Below are 25,364 nucleotides of genomic sequence, written 5' to 3' on the forward strand. Positions count from 1 at the left end.
ACAATGAGATCACCGGCGCCGGGCGGCCAACTTGTGCGCAAGGTCGTTCCGAAGCTTCGGCCGAAACGGTTGACGTCATCTGACCGTCGCCGACGATAACACATCGTCGCTCCGGCACTGATCTCGTTTTGAATAGTGTACGCCGTGTGTGGGTAAGTACTTCGTTTCAAGCGCGGGAAAGAAATGTACAATTGAATCGTTTATCATACATTTTATTGCATATTATAATATTATGATTCATTTGTTAAGTATAATGCTGTATAGTTCAACACGGTATTACAGTCAACTTAGTTTAAATGGCTTCTTTTATAAATTATGAATGAATATTATGTCAGTATGTCATGATCGATTAGAATGATTTCATTTTTGTTTTTTTTCATTCTTGTATAGTTTTGTATATTTACAACCTATATCTATTAGGTACTCAATACTTTTTTTATTTATATGAAAATGTATTGTTCTTGCTACTAAATAAACTAAATACTAATTGCCACGATAAAGCGCAATTTGTTTCAATAACCAAATAAATAAATAGCTAATTACCTAGTGATATTAAACAAATTTATTTGTACATTGATTTACCAACAATTAATAATAATATATATGAATTATAATTATTATGCTGACTGTGTTACTTTCTAGCTTCTTATCAAACAATATTTTAGAATAATATGTTCCTTTCTATACAAAACTTACGAATATACCATTATTAAATGTTATTACATATAATTTAAGCTTATATATTATTACTACAATTGTTATATGCAATTATACGTTATATATTTACTTAATTGTTTAAACAACATGGTGTTTTTATTGATGTGGTATAGAGTGGATATTCTTATAATTAATACATTAATTCTAAACAAGTCTTGTAGCTTATAAGTAATTAATCATGCAGCGAAATTAACGATACAACGTATAAAATATTCATTTAGATTGCACGAGTCATTGGCGTTTAAAAAAATTTATACTTATTATTTAAAAATAGATGAGTTGTGAAATTATGAATATCGTATAATAATATTATAATTTACAATATATTAATTATACGATCGAATCAAATCTTATGCGTGTATATTCGTGTGACTAACTGGTTAAACATAGTTTTAAATTAAAATATAATAACGTGTACAAAATTGTTTCATAAACTATATTGTAGTAAACAAGATTTTATGTAGTTAACGCTTTAGGCTTTTATAACCCTTATAGCTTGCAATATTATTAAAGTAATATTTCTATCTATACGATTCCCTCCCATTTTGTAGACTGCTGATTATAATTAACCTAAAATCTTTAAAAAATGTATTATAAATAATAAAATTATTAAAAGGTTAATTTATGATAGTCTTTAGGAATAATAACTTTTAATCATTTTTTGATTTTTAATAATTTCATTGTAATTAATTCAAACATTTCAAACATACTATGGTCAATATTTGTTAATTATTGTTCAATGCTCATTGTCATTAACATTCAAGTTATAATAATCTACATAAAAAACTATTGACTTATTTTTTATTCATATTTTTTTGAAGCTTGAAGTTTACAATATTGATTTCTGAGAATGTTTTTTCACATTTATGATATTTATAAAAATGTATTATTTTATACTGTACATACTGTATTTGTGAATTATATAATATTATTAATTGTATGTCTAAAGATTCTCTTAGCGTTTATTCATTACACTATTAAGAATAATAAGTTAATAAACAATGAGCAACGTGCTATGAATAAGAGTGTGCATATTTACTAATTATGTAATTTAAAAATTATGCAACTCTTGAGTTTTAGTAATGATTTAGTCTGTGTGATGTGTTCTTTATGTACCTAATTAAATCATTTCTTACACAGTCGTAAATTAGGTTTATAATTAAGTTTAATGCTAAAAAAATTTATGATACATGAATATAACTTTCAATAATTAAATAGTTGAGCATAGTTCGTATGGTAGGGGGAAAACTATCCTTAGAGTAAAAGGCCTATTCAGTATAGGTGTATAACCTATTATTATTAGATAGCTTGATGTTATATATTTAATTTATTTAATTAGATATTTAAAACTGATTTAGTGTCATCAGTACTCGTAAACACTGAATACTCGACACCAATTAGTTATTTAAACGGTTTTAATTATTGAAATGTACCCGTAAGCAGTTTACCTGTCCTCTTAATTAACTAATCATTATTTTAATGTAAATCTTCAATCAAAATTTTCAATAGACAATATTTATTTGTTTTTTAACTTAACCATCAAACATTATACTGTATAATAACTAAATCACTATTAAATTTATTAAAATCTCTTCTCTTCGCTTAAAATTACAATTTAAAAATTTCTGTTGTTATCATATTGTCTTTACTTTAATTCTATTTTTCTGTATTATATAATGTTTGCCATATAATTATTTTGAGCTAAATACTTTTTATACATACATATATATATATTTTGTACTTAAATATTGCGTTATCGTTATTACTTTATTTATTTTGTATATTATACATAATGTGGGTTATACAACACATATATACTGTATGCAGTAGTCTTATACTTTGACATCATATGATAAATTGTCTCCATATTATCTAAATATTATACCAAACTTACCATTTAAATTAAAATATTCTCGAGTCTTTGAATTCTATACTCAAAAACTTACATCTAGTAATAAATTATAACATTACTTTAATATATATTCATAATATAATGTTTTCTTATTGTACAAATTATTTATCACTGAAAGGTAAAATGGTTTTTTTTTTTGGTTAAATAACGTACTAAACTATAATTTTTTGCAACTGCATGCATACACATATCTTGCTTGCTCTAGTTTTATCTACATTTTTATTATTATTTGCTTATCAGTTTTCGTCAAATTATCAACATTTTTAATCTAGCAAATAAATGTGTTCACATTTTACTCATATTTTATCCAGCAAAATCAAATGCGTGAACCAAGTTTCTCTGTGCGTAACGCCTATCTAATACTCCGATTGGATACGACGACATTGACACATATATTGAAAACTTTTAAAGGGTGTTTGGAAGAAATAATATCTTTCTCATAATATATATATATTATTACGTCATATATCTGATCATATTTTGGGAAAGTTAAACGATCTTTAGGATGGTTTAGTCCCACTAGTCCCCCTATTTGTGTCCAAGCACGACAGGTGTTTTGACTTTTGGGATGCTTAATAATAAACTTTGTGTTCAGAACACGGAGTACGACATCGATACCTGCAATATACCTTAGCAATATATCTTTATACACTGATCAACGAGCGTATATAATTGTGCATTGTGCGCTATAGTGTAGGTAGCAGTTTATCTACACACACAGTAAAAACCCGTAACGGCGAAAAGGATAAGCAAGGGAAACCGTTGTTTCCTTGTTTATATATACATGGTGTATTATATAGGTTCGCTCTACAACTTGTCCCCCGTCGCACATGAATGCTTGCAACGTGCGCGCGTGGATGTATTATACTAAGGCTCTCTTGAAATTAGCAATGGAATGTATAGGTCAACAATCTCGGAGCAACCTTGACGCGGTCACCTGGTGTTTATTCGATAGCAATAATTATTATTATTTGAACCGTTGTTGCACTTGGGAACGTTTAAAGAGAAGGTATAGAGATGGCGCCAACATATAAATATTATAATAATATACGTCCAACACATGTACACGCATATATATATACATTATGTCCAAACACATGCAAAGATATCGGAACTCGCCTTGAGCTCGCGTCATTATAATCACCCGTAAACGGACGGATCGCAACTATAAAATATATTATATCTAATCTACGCGACATAATAATATATAGTACGGGTATCTTCTTAATTATTATTATTATTATTATTTTTTTTTTTTTCATGAAAATTATTATCCCATGATATATTAATCTATACATTTGTATATTATGTTTTTTTAGCATAGTATATTAGCATGTTTTGATATTTTATTTAGTAAACAAAATAGTTAGTAGGTATCTTTGTTTATAATATGTTTTATAATACTTGGTGTTTTTATTTTTTTGTTTTTGTTTTTTTTTTTTTTTTTTTTTTTTTTGTCAATACCTACTTTATTAAAAATGATCCAATTCATGATAAATAATTAACTAAATTTTAGATTAGGAAGTAAATATATTAAAAACTAACGAGTAGCGACTCTGCTTAGTCGTTTTTCTTTACTAAAATAATATTAAAGTGACGTCATTTTGTATTTAATTATACTTATACATTTGCATTTTGGCAATGTATTACAGCATGTGCCTAAAACTATAATATATTATACTTGTAGAACCTTGTGGAATGTGAAAAAAATTAGTGAACTACATTCCATATTACTATTACATATTCAATTAAACGTTAGGTACGTATATTATAAACTGCAATCGTTTGAACTGCATATCGACAAAGTATCAATATAAATATATTTATGCGCAAAACAAAAGTAGTTTCATATGAATTCTCAGTATTTTCATATGACGAGTACGAGTAAGCGAAAGTTATATTACTCATATTAATATATTATAATAATTACAATGATGATGACGAGCTGTTTCTGAACAATGAATAATCTATTAAAGTTTTGTTGATCCTTAATGGTTTTTTGCCGTTAGTATGGCAGATTATGCATCAACGAAAAATATTTTAAATTAACATTGACGTCTCCGTTGCATTTTGAATATATTATTGTAATTCATTACACTTCTCGTTGAGTTTTATTCGTCTTATATTCGTACAATATATTGTCCATTTCCATTACATTAATAGAATATTATAATACTATTAGATATAACTTTAAATTCATAATAAAAAACTAATCATCGCTAATTTTGTTTTGGTCGTCAACTTATATACAATTATTACATCAGAAATCTTTTCAAAATAACATTTGTTATGATTATTATTAATTTATTGCAGTATGGAACATGCATACATTTTTATTGCTCTTTTATAATATAATACGTATAATAAATATCATTATGGTATTACACGACTCGTCTGAGTTTTAGTCAGCATCTATTTTGTTATTTTTAATTGTTGTTTTTAATTAACAGTGTCCGGATGTCCGGAACGAACACGTTCACTATTCAATTGCCAGTCGATGAGTAACGGACGTCATCGATAGTCTCCCGGGCAATGAGGGATACATAAAATATTACCGTCTGTGACGAATGACGTTTTTGTTTTTGTGTTCCTGTCGCCACATAATAATATATCACGCGTATATAACACTATATATTATTATATTTTCATTGAAATCATCAATTTATTATCCATTGGGTGCACGCCCGATAAATTCATGTGAATTATTATTTTATAAAAATGTTCATGTCATATTATATATTCCAATATTTGTATAAATATATCAAATACGCAAGGACGTGTAGTGTGTACTAAGACGGACGTTGGTGTTAGATTCACTGCTTTTGAAAATGTAGGATGTCTAATTATAATTGATTATTTGATATTTCATTCATTATGGACTTTAAATAAAACGATTTTTTGTAATATTTAAGGAGTACTCTGTATGATCATACAAACTTCTGTTTTTCAAATGAGAACCTTTCTTTTTTATAATTAATTAATTAGTGATATTTTTTTTTTGAGAATTCAAAATTCGAATAAGTATAGTTTTTCATTTTCTAAAATATTTGTATTAAGAATAATAGACTTTAAAAATTGTTATGCAAATGAATGTTTTTTTCGGACCTAGTATCTATTACGTTAAATATTGATAGATTAATATTAATTACTAGAATTATTAAATTGCCACAATCTTCATCTTAATTTTTGGACCTAATATTCTTAGTACACTTAGTTAAATAAATCAAGAACTATTCGTTTGAAATTTATTTTAAATATGTTATAGTTTTTAGAAAAACATTATATACTAATAAATTCATAGTAGATAAGAGGGTATGTTAGTTTAAAAATAGGATGCTCCTAAAGTAGTTCAAAATACGGTCCTAAGTATACAAAAAATTAAATTTTGAATAACTGTATTATTGAAGAAGAAAAGGAGTGCTTTTGTGCTCGATGAATTGCTGTATAATATGTACTATGTTACTGTTTAATTTTTTTTTCATCATTGATCTCTCTCCATCATTCTAAAATCATTCTTATGTCACTGTTCCACAGGTATATATCCTATTCATAGAATATATTATCTATGGGAATTTTGCATTCGTTTCTCATTTTATCGATTGGTGGCTAGTGCTATATTGCTATAGCTTATATGTCTAAAGGTGTTTCGACTTTCTCGATCAATCACCATGTATAGAAACACACTACATACGTCACAACTCAAAAGTAATGTAGGTACATGCGTGTGTTATGAATTATGATATCATTGTATAGACAAAGCTATATATTCGGTCCGATTTTCTCAACAACTCGGACGATTAATATAAAACGAATAATGATTAATGATTTCAGTGGTCGTTACGTATCTTATGTATAACAATAATTGAAACAAAAGTGCATAGTATAATACTTCAAAGACTATAATATATAATATATATACTTAATAGCTATTTACACAAGTGACAAGTATAAAAGTCTTGCTAGTGTATGTGTGACCTTTTTACTCAGTTGAAATGGTATAATACATTATTTATGATTCATTTATGTGAATTGAATGTATTTAAATAAAAAAAATCCCAGTATTATGACACTGTTAAGAATTCTAAGTAATTAATTATAATTTACAATTAATGAATAATGACGAAAAAATTAGTTGCTAAGATCTGTTAATTCATATTTTTACTAGTAAATATTTTAAATTTTTCAAGTGTTTAAATTTCATAACTATAATGTAGTTAAATGATAGTATTTGCATCAATATTATTAAACAATGAAAAATTGTCGAGAAAAACCATAAAAAAAATAATTCTTAACGTATTACCTATATTCTTTTATTATATGTACCTATAAGTATAAGAAAACTGATTATCCAAAGTTCTTCTGAATTTCCCATTGGAATTATGTTTTTAAAAATTTATTTTCTTGAGTTACTGAATAAAATGTCAATTTTGGGTCTTCTTAAGTATCAAACAACTGCATTTTACAAAATGGATGGCATGCTAAATTGTGTAGTTTTTTTTTTATTTAATTTCATTAGGTGTATTACTTTTTGAAGGTTTTATCAAAATAACTGGATTTCAAAAACTATTATGAATAGTAAGAAACTCTATGTGTTAACCATTTATTAATGGTTTTAAGTGGTTTTAATATAGTTTGTTTAAAATTAAAAATATATAAAACTATGTTATAAACTCAGAATGATTACACGATTACGATGGCATTTTTATAATTATTACATGCTATAGTTTGTAGGTAGTAATAGTTACTAAAATTAATTATGTTTGTATATTGTATGTGTTGTATTCATCGAAAAATAGTAGGTCTACCGGTTGTCGCGTTTTTTTTTTTTTTAACCATATGGAAACTGAGTCGTGAAATGGGGGGGGGTGGTAAATGGGATTCGACTAATTCGTAGGATCGCTGATCATAACCAAAAACTTATATATTTATATATGTATACACTATACACAGACACACAGTATACACAAACTTGTATGTATAGGGCGTCTAATACCTATATTGTTAACTAATAATATTATGGTGTTGATGATTATTGACGATGACTAAAAAACATGGTGGGTATGGTGGTGCATAAGTATATATACACGTCATAATATTTAGGAAACAATATATGAACTTTGTTTATTGTTTATCGTCAAAATATGATTAGGAGTTAAGTTTGACCGTTCGTCCCAGCTTCTGTTTTTTGCGTTTTTAAACACAATTTGTATCGTGTGCGCGGTAAAACCGTATATGCTTGCATAGCAAGTATATACTAAAATATTATAATAATATATAATCACGTATATGTTGTTGTTATTATTAATGTTACGTAGAAGGGCAGAGAATCGTATTTGGATCAATTAAATATGAATCTGGTCGTGACCTCGGGCAATTGAAGTCAATTGACATATTATAACAATACAGTAGAGTCCGTGTTGTATAAGTGTATAATGTATACACGAGATATTATAGACACCGTGGTAACTACAGCGTACATATAATGTATAATGTATTAATATTATCATATACACAGTTTTGTACACATATATAGTATAGTAGCACTGTATCAGCAGACATTGTATATTATTTTGTTTAGTAATGTTGTACCCGTGTTTTAAAGTTTACTTTACTACGATTTATGAGTTCTGTAGACGACAGCAACGCGACGCAGCTAATTGGCCAAACGGGACAATAATGAACGATTTGACAAACAATGTCAAATTTTACTAAATTAGCTTTTAAATGTTCGTCAAAATTGACACATATGTGGAAAGTATGCATAAAAATAGGTACTATTTTAAAAGATACAAACTTTTAAGATGGCCTTTCTTAGGGTTAAAGTTTCTACTTTCTACTCTTTTTAGATTTCTAGAATTTAGATCCATACTGGTATAATGTGAATACACCCCGTGTCGATGGCCTAGTATTATTAAGAACAAACCAAAACATAATGTACGTTATTCTAAATATATATATTATATATTCAACATTGTATATCAACAGCGTCAGTATAATAATTTAAAAAACCGTTGCTTGCTGCAAGTTTTAAGGGACATATAAAATTTAAGCTTGTTGAAATCAGTAATCACGGTGATCTATTTAATACATATATAATATATTAAATAGAGTAATAAATATAACAATAAGCTCTTTTATTATTATTTTGTCGGAAATACACTAGCTTTTATAAACCGTTCAATAACCAACACTTCTGTGATATGATACGTTGTGTATTATTAAACGTAATACGTATTTCTTTTAGCTTAAATACTCATAAGGTCATAAGTCATAACTCTAAAAAAAGGGGTATTTGAAAGTTTTTTAAAATATTTTTGCTACATAATTTGAAGTTGTTATACAAAATTTGAATTATATATATATATATATGTATATATTCTCTATTTTTTACTTCTTTAGTAATAAGTTTTACAAATTTTAAAGTATTTAAAGTTATAAATGAGTGAAGTTAAATGGCACATAGAAAAATTGTAACAGATTTTTTTACAGTTGTATTATTGACTTAATAATAGGCCACTCATCGAAACTATAAATACTAAACTCATAGCTTAACTAAAAATTAACTACTAATCAAAATTTGATTATTATTATTAGCATTTGTGAAATCTTCCCCTAACTTTGATTTATTAACAACGAGTCAAAGTTTCCGATAAAACTCATTTTTTAATTTCGGGGGCTAATTTTGCATATCTCCTGATATTATATTTATCGAGTTAGGACCAATAATTTCAAAATTTAGTAACTGATTGTAACCAAGTGTGTAAATTTTATTCTCGGAATTATGAAAACTTAAACACTGAGGCAAGTCTCCGACATGGTAAAATTAACCTAAATAATTTGTAAATTATAGCTCTTTATTAGAAATTAATTAAAAATTTAATACTAGAAATTTGAAGTGATGTCCGTGGGGACTAGAGAGATGTTATTAACGTTTAGTCGACAATTCTTCTTCGACATAGTAAAATATTAATTTATAAATTTCTGGATTGAACTTATAACTATTTAAATATTAAGCTTTAAACTTTACAAACTGTTTGATATAATTATTAATTTGGACAAGGTGGGGAGGACTAACTTCTGCACACACGTGATTACAGTTAGTTATTAAATTTCAGGTTTGATCCTGAGTAAGATTTGACGGGTCAAAGTCCAGGGGGCCTGTGTAAAGTTAAGTTTCAAGAAATAATATTTGTTTTTCTCAAAAACTGGTGAGAAATAGTTTGATGTCGGTTATATTAAGACATAAAGTACTACCTTTTGGGATTGGTCCGGAAGGAATTGAACAAAGTCGAAGGACTAATTTCACTAACTTGATTATTATTTTTAATTGAAATTCTAAGGAAAATATTTTTCTGAGAAATAAGTAAGTGAAAATATATGCTGTATTTAAAAATAAAATAAAAAGTAAAAATATAATTTTTTTTATAATAATGGTTGCTTGATTTGAACCGTCGACGTTTTTTTATCGTGAGTTGGGACCTAGTGACCGATTTTATGACGTAAAAAAATTTAAGCGTCATCATAATACATATAGTATACTGTTGATTATAAATAGTAAATATTATTTCTTATAATCTATTATTATACACAATGAAGTATGATTCAAAACCTTTACGGCCAACAATTCAAAATTCATTATGGATTTTAATTCACATTTTTTTTTTTTATTGGTTTAAAATAATATCATACGATACTTTATAGTTTTGGGGAATTATATTATTTGTATTATTTATAATTATATTTAATTAGCTTTTATCATCTTTGCATAATACATATTATTATAATATAGAACTTTCTCATTTTGCTTAAAAAACGGGCAAAATAAAAATAACTACCGTCAGCGTGAAAACTGAATTGTATTATAATGTGCCGTATACGTATATAGACCAGACGCGCAATACTATCATAGAATAAAATTAATTTTTGTGGTATTATAGCGTCTACAAGACTACAACCACAGTTTTACAATAGGTATATCGTGTATGTGTGGTTATGATAAAATGGTTATCGCGATCAAACATTTTCTGCGGGCCGTGTGTCGCCGCGTTTTGCGACGGTTTGAAAATAGGACGACCCCGTTAACTGTCAGCAAACTGTGTGCAGGCGGTAACGACGCCCCCGTTATGGATATACGATGACGACGATGTTTGGTATACTATAATATTACTATACAAATGTATGAACACGCGGGATGACAGGATGACGGGCGCCTGAGAACTCGTACACGTGCACGATGATTATTATACGTTACTAGGTACAGTTTGGTAATATATGTATCTGCTGCGACGGAGAGGTCGGTGGTTGTACATACAATGTACATATTTCGCGGGCTGCAGTGTCAGTGAGTTCGTTCTGTCGTATTTTTATTTATAGCTGTTATAAGAATGAGGACGGGAAATGACGAGGAAGAGTATATTAATATAATAATATAATATATCTAAATATTTTTCGGTACAACGCTTGTGATGAATGCGATGCCTGTAATCGATCGACGAGGTCGGCGGCGCCGCAACACTTTAAAATGAATAATGAATAATGGTATTATTACAATATTTATTATCTACTGTAATATGATTGTGCGTAATAATAATAACACGCGTGTGCGTTATTTGCCGTATTACATTTTATGTATAATATTGTTATTATTTACCCGTCCGGGCGTAGCGAAATAATATTATTAGTTGCCATTTCCGGTTGTAAACGATGTCATATTTAATAATGTATAATTTTATTCTTCAGTATTATCCCAAGCCACGTTTAATATTAGATGTATAATAGTATTGTGTAAGTATTGCACCATAATCACTTGAATAATTATTTGGCACGTGTTGTGCATATACATATAGGTGTAGATAACAGATTCGATGACTTCCGAGTATAACTGTTATTAAGTTTAAATAATCAAAACCCCGCAATATTTCCGATGAAATAAATTTGTAGTAATGTAAAATGTCGTGCGTAATAATAATAATATACACAAATGACATGAAACAAGTTTAGCTTTTAGTTTGCAGTATAATACTACCAATATGTATGGATTTATTACAATCATTTAGAACTAATGTATTGACAAAGCTACCTTACTGAAAAATATTCGATGATTTTGGGAAGTAGACTATTCTCCAAAAAATAATCTGAACTACTATTTGACAAAATAATAAGTAATGATTGTTAACAACACTAAAAAGTGTTATTAACTAATACCAGACCAAATAAAGATCATTCAAACCGTACTCTAGTAGTCTAATGTACATTTGGTCCAAAAATGAAAAAAAAATTATAGGTGCCTTTGAAGCAAAGCATACAATAGCCCCAATAACTCATATTATAATCTATCTTACTCATCCTTGGTCGTTTAATAATTTTAATTTTGAAGTGCGTTTGTCAAAAAAAATAAGTGGATTTAACTTAATTGGAAGAATACTCATTAGACGGTGAGCAGGTACTGAATACTGATGAAATATATTATATAGCTCTATAAACTTTGTAATAATATATAATATAAAAATATAACAAAATTAAAGTTTTAATTAACTTTTTTGTGTATTTTGTAAACGAGTTAAACAGATTGTCTTCAAGAGTATCAGTAAATTTCGTATACAAAATATACCTCTTTCAATAAAGCTAAAGCTTCAGTTATTATGTGTTAGTAAACCTTATAAAGCTGCAAAAGTTTAACGCATTTCGTACATGAAATAACAAAATTTAAAATGTACAAATTAAAATGTCACCTACAATTATAGAGATTGTCTTAATATCGTTTTATAAGGCATGACCCAATTGCGTTTCTGAATAACAACTAAACATTTTTCTCAAGCACCCAAGTTTCTTATACAGTGATGAGTATAAGAAAAAAGAATTATTGCAATTATAGATGATGTAGGTATCGTGAATGACGTGAATCGAGTATTGTATAATAGAGACAATAGAGTATACGAAAACACAGAGAGCTCTTATATTTAACTATGAATGCATGATATGTGTTATATACGACTGTATGAGATACACGAGTTAATTGTATAGCATATGGTTATTGCTACCTACTGACCTATTCATAAAATTAGTGCAATAGTGTGTTATAATATATTTATACATTTATAAATATAAAACAGTTAGAATAATTTATGTTATGTATATTCGTAGGAAAAACAAAATGTGTTTATCCATTTTTTAGCTTTAACAAAACAAGTAATTATTTTTGTTTAAAATTACGTTGGAGTTTAATAATGATTTTTTTTTCTAAATGTAAATATTAGGTCAGCGTAGCTGCTGATTATTTTTTTTTTTTGAAATTTGTTATCTATAACAAATATCCAATAGTTGTTTTAAGTTTATTGACAATATTGTGTAAATTCATACGAATGTAATTCACCACTTACCTATTTAATTAATAATACAAAATAAATAGTATAATTTATAATATATTATTCGGATTTCATAAAAGATGTACTTATTTATTTTAGTACGTCAAGTACAAATTAGTCTCTCGAGATCATTGTCTTATTTGTGTAAGTTGCCTATTGCGTAGTATTTAATCGTCGAATACTAAACAATATTATTTCATATTATATTTTATCTTTATTTAATCCTGTTTAACTATATGAATATTATGATAGCGTATTTTAGTTGGATTAATACAATTTTATTGTTTTGATATTTTGTTCTTCCTAGTATGTTTCTTATGACATAATATTATTTGTAAAGTAATAAGTTATTAACTCAAATACTAAATTATAATTTAAATTGCTGAATACATGCATTTTGTTGTGTCTAGTCGTTTTAATACAAAACTTGAATTAAAATAAAACTATATTTTCATTAAAAACTAAAGTACTTATATGAAATTGATTTTTGTATGCATTGATTCGTTATTTAATATACTCGTAAATAAAATAATAAATATTCATTTTATTAAAAATATTATTTTTATCTAAAACAGTAATTAAATCTCACGAACTTTTTTGTTTTAAATTTGATTTTATTTCATTATGAATACATTATAATATTTTATTAATAAAAATTTGATCTGTTTTTAGATATCGGATTCTTTTCCGGGGATATATTTCCAGCTACTATTGTTGATCCTTCGTCCAGCAGGAGCCGCTCGTTGCCGTCTCCGCCAATTCAATGGATGTCATCCCGCAGGAAGCATGGTAAGTTGAAGAATTATGTTTCTATATCTATAAATATTCTTAAGCATTAATACTAAAGGTTATGTGGTAGATATATTTAAATATATGTATATTATGGGATGCATAGCCTCTCTCTGACTCATCAAGTGTTTCGGACGAAATCGTTTATATTCCTCCATATTAACCGATGCCAAATTCGTCGATATACGATGATAATAATTATTATGAAATCCGAAAATTGGAAAATCTTAGTAATAGCAATAGTCAATACTATTAAGTATGAAGTATAAATAAATACGAAAATACAGCTTACGGTGTGTATAAAATAAGTTTAAAAAATAAATTAAAAACTATGAACTTTGCAATGAATTTTTACTACAATACACTGCTTTTATACAATATTATGCAGAATACATACACACACACACACACATATATATATATATATATTATTATAGTAATACAGATAATATAATAATAACAATATAATATTGTTGTTGTGTGCACTGCAGCGTCCTATCTAGTATGTATTATATTCACGTGCATATGTTTTTTTTCGTGTCGGCCATATGATGCCAATGTCCGGAAAATGTACCAAAGCACAGCAGCAATCGGATAATAAAAAATAGTTAAAAAAAAAAAAACAATGCACTATAAGACACGTTAGAATGCTTACATTTTGTAGCGGATCATTAATTAAATTTTATAATATATATTTATTATTATTATAACTTCTCGCACACACATCGTAGGCCGGTCATCACTACCATCACACCCTATCCCATCCAATCATCGCGTTATTTAATAATAGTATAATAATATAATATTATAGTGCGGCCGGTGGAGGGAAGGCACTTTGCCGCTCGTTCATTCATAAAAACGACAAGTGAAATCTACACGGTTTTGGTTAATAAATACCACATTGTTTTTCCGTTATCGTTTTTAATGTTTTCGATGATGATCACCATCGTTGTTATCGATGACGATGATTAAGATTATTATTATTATGATGATTATGATGACGGTCGATGTGTATGCGTGTATGTGTTATGGGGAAAGAATAATAATAATAATAAAAAAAAAAAAATTGTTATCTACAGTCCTTGGTCACGCCTGTAAATTTTTATTATCTACAAATAAAATAATAATATGTAGGTAAATATATAGTAGTATTATAATATTAGGTGTGCATTTGAAGCGCAATATTGTGAATTTGATATTGCCGCTCGGTGTTATGGTGAATGATGATGCGTTAATGTAATACATATAATATCATTAGATCGTTGCTCAATTCTCGCCGATTGTCGATTGAAATAAAAAAAATAACAATATGTATTAGTACATGACGTATGTGTGAATATTACATTAGTATTTATATTTTACATCGCAATTACGTTGTGATTTTTAAAATTATGTATTCATCTATTTTTTACATTACTTTATATTGACAATTTTTTTTTCTATTACTTTATAAGGCACAAGGTTTTTTAATACACGCATTTATGTATCTACAATTAAAGATATAGGTATATTGATTTTTTTTTTCGAAACACGTTGTTTCCGTATTATGGAAAATGTTTAGTTTGTAGAAAGAAAAAAAACGAGATTTGTACATTACTACTTTGATTATTTAAAATTTATACTTCACAGTTGTCAGTTTTACATACAAAATTACGTTTCATTGGTAATTTTTTTACTGTCCAAAAGTGCATAAATAGAAGTCTCGGTAGACATTGACTTCAATATTACATAATAGTTAAATAATCAAAAACTTAAATTCAAAATAATTATAAGCTAAAATGATCATGTCAGGATTATAGGTTTATTGTACCTATTATTGTGTAATGTGTATTATTAATAATATTATGATATTATCTTTGTGTGTGTAAAAAATGTATTAAAAATAAATATTATATTAGTTTGGCACTGAATTTTTCCTGAATAACAAAGTATTATAAATAATACTATTATTTATTAATTATTAATATATATTTTTTTCACTTTGAATTATATTTGACTCGTGTATTATAAAACTATTTCAACAATTTAAATTACTTTAGGAATGATGAATAATCAATATGTTCCGGTTTCTTATTACTTATGAGTTATTAATTATTATACATATATATTTAATTGGTTATAATCATTTTAAAAGACAATACTCAATTATATAAATAATAATTCAAAAATGAAATAAGTTTTATTTTTCATCAATGAAAACTCAATAAATAAGTTAAATGATTAATGAAGTAAAATCACATGTTTCATGAAATCAATTTAATTATATAAACACATTTTAAACGGTTTTTCTGATAAGATAAAAAAAAAAATACAAATTACAGTTCAATTCAATGTTGTATTTTTTTCATCTGGAAATAAATGTATTTCAACAAAAATTACAACATTATAGTATTATTGTGTTAAATGAGTACGATGAATGAATAAACAATATTCTTGTTTAGCCTTGTTAGCTGTTCATCGAATAAAATTATTAATAAAATATTTAAATCCAATCGTGATATTAATTAAGTCTTTGAAAAACGTTGTTAACAATTCTTGGTAATACTAATTTAATTTTAATATTAATTTATTTTTCTTAGGTAAATAATAAATATTTAGGGAATAAAAAAATGTTTTATTTTATAAAGTCCAGTAGTTATCATAATATAATTTATGGTTTAATTCTATACTAGTAGTTTGTTACGGTATTCTAAGAACTACCAATACAAAGTTTATCTTGTTAATGTATTTCTCAGATATAATTATGAATTCAGAATTAAGATCGACATTCTGGCTGGAAGAATGGTATATTCTATAGAATTTTAGAAACACAGATAAATAGAAATACAATGAATAATATTTTAATAACGAACCTGGACACTAGATGTTTACCTTCATTTCTCATTCTTTCAAGATAAAAATATGATACACAAAGGATAGAAAATTATTGTAGCCAAAAAATTGACTCTACATAAACTCTGATAAAATTAAAATCGGTGCTATGGTAGATACTTATGTTAAATGTACTATATTATTGTGATTTTGGCACTGTGAAGACGAAGGCTACCATTTGGCGCTTTCTCTCTCTTATAAATAAAAATATCAAATTTTTGTTTCTAATAAAAGAGCATTGGAAATATCACATTATAAGATTATTATAAATTATTATACCAACCTATAAAGATATTTGGGATTTAGCACTCGGAGTAATCGGCAACAGCAGTGTTTCTACTTTCTATACATACGGTTTTTATTGTAAAATCATGAGTCATACTGACTTGTGAGATATTTTGAGCTATAGAACATGAGTAAAAATGTGGAGTAATTTACCAAAAAAAAAGAGATTCTTTTTTAACACAAATAATCTTTAAAACTTTCAATTATTTTTGTCGAAATGTCGATTTATGCCTGAAAAATAAATACAGTACTTAATACAATTGGACAAAAATTTAATCATTATTACATTTATACATGTACTTAATATGTATTATATAAAGTTATGAGTTGTACTTGTCGATATAAGAATTACGAAATGCAATAAATATCTCTCAATAGATAAATTGATAATTAATTTACACGATATTTGAATATTTTGTATACATCGATGTAGGCATATTATATCTCGTACAGTTATTCTGCACAATGTAATAAAACTTAAAAGTTAACGTCTAGTAGATTTTCATTTTTTTTTTCCACACGATTATTTGGCGTGCGCACCTCCTAATCGTCGACTGGTTAGCAATTTTCGTTGGGAAATAAAAATATTAAAGATACAATAATAGTGTTAGGTGTGATTAGTGTATATTATATCGATATAACTAGCGAGTTGTTGGATAGTCGGCGGCGGGTTTTTTTAGCATATACCATCCACGAGGTATAAACCAAACAGACGCCAAAGTGCGCGTGCGAAGATCTTGCGGAGTATTCGTTGCGGGTAACCCTTTTCCATCCGACCTCCGGCTGCATACGTTCTCGTGTTCTAACGTGTGTTACAAAAACACATACGCGTCCGCTCGCCGCGCGCCACTACTGCCACCGCCGCCGCCGTTCACTGCTTAGTTCGACTTCGGAATCGGTTCAGTTTGTTACCGACGGTTAGACGCTGAACACTGAATCTGGCGTGCGGTACTTAAACACGCAGCTCTCTCTCTAAATCTTTTTCTTTATTTTATAAACTCTATTCGTATCTATTATTTTCGAACGATCGTTAATATTATTTATAATAATTTTATTATTATTATTTTTTGTTTTTTTTTTTTAGAATATACATATTTTAGTGTTGTTTATCGTTTTGTGTACCATATCGCGGTAGTCTCTAATGTGCGTCGACGTTTCACGCGATCCGAGACCGTCCGTTTCGAGCCGTATCACGACAACGGGTCCAGTTCGATAGTAATACTTGTGAAAATAATTTAATACAGTTTAATGAATAAATAATCAGTAGGTACAGCACACAACAGAGATATTCACAAAAAAAAAAAATAATAAAATAAATAAATAAGTAAATAATACAATCGTAATAGTCACGGACATTTTTTATGACCGGTTTAATAGAACGATGCACACATTCCGGTTGCCGGAGTTCCTGAAATGCGTCAAGAATTATCTAAACAAAAAAGGTAAATACCATTAGTCTGTCGGCCAAGCTACGGGTCCCCCAGCTCGGTAAAATGCCAAAACACAACGTATACGTGCGTAAAATAAATTATCACATGTGGGTACTTTGGTGCCCGGTTCATTGATGGTATAATTAAATATAGACAAAATAGTAGTAGGCATTGTATCGTTAGGTTTGTCGGTTGGCGAGTTTACACGAATTGTAGATAGGCGGTGTACTGGTGTCGGTGGTGATAATTACTATTTATTATTGTTATCGATATCCGTCGCATCGGCGTGTGTAGTGTGTTTGTTTTCGGATGTTCGGAAGATTTGTGAGCATACGTCCATTCCATTACGTCCCCTTACAATAATAATAACGTAGCCACTCCGAAAATCTCTCTTATTTATATTGATACAATGTGTCCAGACGGCGTCCGTCAGTTGGTAAAAATTATTTTCGTTGTCGTATTATACACAATATAAGCGTGCACAATGATAATTAAAACAACGACATTATTATACACTTCTACTTTGCTCTTACACACATATATGTATATATAAACGTTTTTGATGCTTAATAAGTAAGTAATTAGCGGCGCGCAACACGCGAGTAGGTATAGGTAATTTAATAAATTCTAGCGGCGCACTCGGTCGTCGGTCGCCTGCAGTGAAACAATCGTAATCGGGCACAAACGCAGTGCCGCTGTGACCGTCGTACCGTTTACGCATAAACGGATGTAACGACGCAGTCGGTGCTATACTGCAATTTTATTATTACCCGGCGCGTGCGGTGTCCTCCACGTCCATTCGGCGTCGGTCGGAACTACGTAGAAAAACTGGGGAAAATGAAAACGCAGTATCAGTGGCGCGTGTGTAGGTATCGTTGTAATAATAACAATAATAGTGTACGTTCAAAGCGTATTTTTGGAATTAATTTCAACCGCGAGTTCGAAAATATCCCGACTGAATTAAAACAGAACCAGACAAGTGTACGCGTTACACGCGTTGAATGAATAACGTGTAACTGTGTGTGTGAGGGACATGTTATGTAACATTTCAACCTAATGTATTATTATTTATCATCATTGTGTGACGAGTCTGTCTCAGACGCCGATGCTAATATATATATTATATTTTATAAAATGTGGTATAAAACCGTGTATATTATATTATATTCAAGTCCAAGTGTTGTTTTTTCGAAATTTTCAAAACCGTCGTTGACGCGCCGCGCCCTTGGCCTCCGGCCGTTATACTTCGAACGCGGCGCAAATACCGGAGTCTGGATACAGGTGGAAAATTGCCGTGTTGATATTCCGTCTGTCGGCGGCGTGTGCTCGCATAAATAACGCTATTTACGTTTGTGTATAGTTTCAAGGACAAATATGCGTATATATTAAATTTCACTACATTAAGTTTGTTTTTTTTTTGTGTTTTGAGGTCGACTTTACTGCGCGACGAAGTTTTTATACCGACCCTATTTATTTTTCTTTTGCGTCGCGTTATTATTAAAGGCACTACGTTTTTGTTCTCTTCGGTTATTTGTTTACAGACCATTTATGAGTATTCCCTATTTTCCAGGCTCTTGCGGTGTTTGTTTCCGGTCTACAGTTGTGTATAATATAATTTAGTTACCATACGAGTATTTTCAGAGCTAATGGAAAAACAAAAACATCGCATCCGTCAATATATTATAATATTATTACGTGATAGTAAAAACGACGACGACGAGATCATGTATACAAATAAAATAATATATTTTTGTATGATATATTATGTATTATACCATGTTGAAGTTGCCTTAATATTCAAATTTCGTCTTGGAAATAATAAGCTACTCGGGTTGTTTTCGTAAGTGATAATTGCAGTATACCTAGAAACGTTATCAATTTCTTATTTTGTTGTCAAAAATATTCAATAAATAAGCAATGTAGCCATTTAGGTATCACCGTATCAGCAATAATTATATGTAGGTATAAATGTATAATGTATATCATCGTTCACCTTTTAACCGTGTTAACAATATCACCTGTGAGATTGTCTGCAGTATAAAGATAAAGTAAATGTTCACTGTACTTTAAAATATGATTTTACTGCCACGTTTCAATGAACATAAAGCTGTATAGGTGTAATTGGTCTAAAGAAAATCTCATATTCAAATATCCTCATAAAATATGCGAACATCCCTTTTGTTATGCGACGAATTTAATGTGTGTTTATAGATTACTCAATTTTAAGCAGATATAATATTAAACTACATACACATTATAGTGTTGTATTCGATTGAATAATTCAAATTCATTTCGTACGAGTAACAAATACCTATATAATATAAAAACTACGCTGTTGTATTTAAAAATATCGTTGTTTGTCGAATATATCCATGGGTTATATTTTCGCTTAACTATTTCAAGGTTCATTATGCTATAGGTACTTTTAAAAATATTTGAACGTTGGCCTATTACGGGATATCTGTATTACGTAAATTAATGTATAACATTTGTGTTTCATCATATTTTCGTCCACCTATTGTTTTGGAATTATTCACTGTATATAGTATAATTTATAATAGTTTATGGTAACTTAAATAAATATTTTTAAAAACAATGTCAATTCCAAATTTGTAAATCACGATTTTATTTAGACTTTATTTAATAATAACAAATAATAAGTTTTATAAGTAATTGTAATGTGGAGGATTTTAATATACAATTGAGTTTTATATATCTTTAATACTAACATTTATGGATTTGTATTAAAAAAAAAAAAACTCTGTATTATACTAATACGAATAGTAAACGTATATATACGAATATACGTTAAATATTATTAATTTTATGTTGAATTTATTTTTGAAAATGATATTTTACGTGATTTAAAAACTAATTCATTGTTATTTATTTCATTGGTACTTGAACATATTTTATAAAAATATAAAAAAAACAATAATATAATATAATTTGTTATCAGGGTTCTTTATTACTGATTTTAATTATTTACAATTTGACGTTTTGATAAAAAATCTTGTATTTGTTAGATATTCATAAATAATAAATACAATATAAATCGTTAATGAATCAACAAGTATATGTTTTCCTTAAAGTTAATTTTATTATAGGTACCAACTATTGAGATGACTTTGTATAATTTATACATTTATATGTTATACCTACTTTAGTAACTATAATAAGTGTATTATAGTTTATTATTTTTTAGTCTTACCTCTATAAAATGTAAATCGCTTATTAATTTTCATTAAATGTTAGTAATTAAAATATTGCGTAGTATTAAAATATTATAGTATATGTTAAACCTGTATATTTAATTAGTAACAAAAAAAATCTAGTTAAAATATTTTTCTTTAAAATTTTAATATTTTTTGACCAGGATCACTAAATATTGTTATGTTGTAATTTATTGTTATGTGCCTATTATTTATTATGGTATAATTTACCAATTTTTAAAGCCCGTGTATTAATGACCTCATTGGGTTAATTAAAACAGCTATGAATGAGTAATACAAACTACATCGAGAGTTAATGTAGTTTATTGATTTGGTGTAATTATTTAAAACTATAGTTATCTACTACAGTTTTAATTCATTAATAAACCAATTAATTATTAATTATATTTTTGTATTTTGATCAATACTTACAGATCATATATTGATATATCATAATTGTTGACAATAACAAATGTATACAATTAGGTAGGTATATTGTCTTAAAATTAAAGCAAAATATAACATCGTGATATTATAATTTAATGAGTAACGGCAATTTGTTTACATTCATTGTTATTTCCGAGTATCTATCGGTAATTATTGAATAAAAATGCTTATACTATGAATATAGATTGTGTTTTAGAATACCATTCTTTATCGATATGAACTTGATCCAAATGCTATATTTCGTTCAATAAAATGTAAATCGCATGTCACCTGTTACAAAATCTTAATATTATATACCTAATTGGTTGATACATTGGATAAACATAAATAATAATGAATTATGATTATTAAGTCATTCTATTGTCTTTTATTAAAAAAAAAAAAATTATCGTTTCTAATAACAATAATACTTATATATTATGTGGATAAAGTGTATTATAATTATATGTCATCGATTTACAATCGTGAAAATATTTAAAATGTATAGGTATACGTATTTCAATAGCCCCAAATGCATTATCATTATTATAATGCATTATTTATTATGCATTATTATTATTATTATTATTATATTATAATATATACTACGCATAAATGCATCAAGTCTTTAAATAATCAAGTTTGATAAAAAAATAAAAAAATATATCTAATATGAAATAACAGTTTAAGTAACAAACAAATAAAATGTAATGTTCCGCACTAGTATTTAACATTATACTTGAAAATTATTTAAATTCCAACTGTTTATGTATAATAAAAACAAATGCGTTATAAACATAATATCGTATTTCAAAATTAACGGACTAAATAAATTGTTTTATGTATTAGTTACAGCATTTGCATTGATATTTGATATAGTCAGTCTTAAGAAACTATATTGTATCAATGCGTTACAATAACAATATGTTTCTAAATTAATTATTATTTTATATTTTCGTTTAATGTATTATATTTTGCATATTATTTAAATTACTGAATTCACACTAAAATTATAAAGAAAACTAGAAATTTGTTTTGGTCTTATTTTATACCAAATAATAATTATTCAACGTTTGTAGAATAAAATAAAATTTTATCGTGGTTTAATGCTGACATGTTCAATTTAAATTAAACTATTACATTAGGTATTATATACGTTTTTTATTACAATTAATATTTTACTATAGACGAGCAACTACGCAGGTTACTAATAACTTTGAAGTAGGTATAACTATAACCTATTAAATAATTATATTAATATTAAATTCATACAATTATTGTTGTATTAGACTTATAATTGATTAATTTTTAGACCTTACCAAATTCATTATTCGATTGTGGTTTTAAAGAATCTAAGTATAATTACATCATCAATTATAATAAACGTAGAAAATTAAGATTTTTTCATATTATATATTGCTTAAATAATAATTGAATATCTGTTCTAGGATCCAAATATAACTCTCGAACATATACCTAGCATGTTTTCTGACTGATGAAATTAAAAGCGTTTTACAAAGGCTTTAAAGAAATTGTAAAATTTAAATTATACACATCTACTATGTGTCTTCTACACACTTAAATTTTCATATTACTTGGACATATCTGCCTGAAAACTTGTAATATTACGTTCAGTTTTACATTAATAATGTTTTTAGTTTCAGTATTATTCAGAAATGCTATATTATATGTTTTAGATGTCATCAATCGATCAAATTCCATTAATTTCTCGACGTCAAATAAACATGCATACAACTTATTATATTTTAACCAAAGATTATCATTAGTGTTGAATTGAAAAAAAAATAGCTGTACAATGCTTAGTCGTAAATCTAGCGTTTATAAGTACACAATTATAAAATAATGTGGTTTAATTTTCTATTAGTCATCGGTCAATAATTATTTCTTCTCTAAAATTGTGTGTAATGATTACGCTGTACACGCATTCTTCAGTGTAGGTATACGCTACACGTATGTATGCACGTGTCGTTATGGATTTTCGTTACCACTTGATCTTCTGTGTACAAGAGACGTGAACGACATTTTCCGTATTATACAATATACTTATTATACCACACACACACACACACCTATCAGGTAATTATCTAGTCAATATTTTTTTTTGGATTTTTATACTGATTTTTTTTTTTTTTTTAATGATCGGCTTCAACACTGTGGTTTAGTATGTGGATATTGTGGACCGACCACTGCGTATAGAGTAGAATATTATATAGCTTGGACGAAAACTGATATTATAATGATGATAGTTCATTGCCTACGTTGCTGCCAATGGATGAAAATAATAAAAATAAAACATAAAATAATAATAATAATAATAATATACAAGAGCCTTCTTCGCCGGAGTGTATATAGTGTTAACTGAATCGAGTCACGGACAAAATTATATTTTACGACATTACTGGCCATTACTGCATCTCATCATGAACGCCTATTTGCATTATACAACGCGGTAGGTCAACTTGAAAATTTTTTCAAACCATTTCGGAAGTCCCGTGCCTTCCATACAAATCGCGTGTGGCATATTGTTTTTTCTGTCTTATAACAGTATCGTATTTATGTATGTGTATAATGTAATACTTGCGCACGCGTACACATGTCGAAAGCAACGAAAGTTGTGCAGCCAGGTCGTAATTCTTAATAGCAGTGTACTTGTGCTTGTTTGGTATGCCTATTATTTTTTATAAAATACGTTTTCGCGTGTGATTGTATGAAATGGGGGTGAGCGGTGATATTATGACTATAATATGGTAGCTTTTATTATATTTATATAATATTTCACAATATGATGTTAACAGAAGTAAATGAACGTCGTGTGAAGCCATACGTGCGGTTTCGCAGTCCATTCACGCGCGCATATGTTGAAAACCTATAGTGAGCTCGATTGGTAATTTATTAAAAACCTCGATATTTTTCGTATTATGCTCACTTATCTCTGTCTCTGTTGTCTTCTATTGTCCAGATACATTTTAAAACTATTTCGTTAAATCGGTGTTCAATAAAAATATTATGATTTATTCATTAATCAATTCGATTTCCTAACAATTATATTCTTTACTTATTCGAATGCGCACCTCTATCATAATATTGTTCACACATATAAATTATTTGAAATAGAATTTTAAAAACAATGAATATTCTCTCAACATATAAATATGTAATGAATAACCTTTTAACAACCATTAAAACAAAATTATGTTCATTAAATATTAATGGTTCGTTTATAAGAAATCGTTATCAATATATATATTATTCTATTTTAAATATTGTTTGAATTTAAATTTAAATTGATAAATAAATGCTAGAATATATTATATTATAATATTTAATTTAGGTAAAC

At 27.5% G+C, this 25,364-nt stretch overlaps 1 protein-coding gene across 3 annotated transcripts in view; it reads left to right on the forward strand.

The window, feature by feature from the left end:
- LOC112600505 (dual 3',5'-cyclic-AMP and -GMP phosphodiesterase 11-like) overlaps nt 1-25,364 on the forward strand; it is a 74,795-nt gene that overhangs the window by 20,530 nt on the left and 28,901 nt on the right. For 2 of the 3 annotated variants that reach the window (XM_025347742.1, XM_025347743.1), the window contains exon 1: nt 17,844-18,380. Coding sequence is in view for 2 of the 3 variants with exons in the window: in XM_025347743.1 (XP_025203528.1) it covers nt 18,320-18,380 (61 nt within the window). In the remaining variant the exon portion in view is untranslated. Of the gene's footprint in view, nt 1-13,665; nt 13,783-17,843; nt 18,381-25,364 lie in introns of those variants that run through there. The other variant, XM_025347741.1, reaches the window with a different exon arrangement.

Source organism: Melanaphis sacchari, unplaced genomic scaffold (genome assembly GCF_002803265.2).
Source record: "Melanaphis sacchari strain LSU unplaced genomic scaffold, SCAv2.0 Contig65_pilon_pilon, whole genome shotgun sequence".
NCBI lineage: Eukaryota > Metazoa > Arthropoda > Insecta > Hemiptera > Aphididae > Melanaphis > Melanaphis sacchari.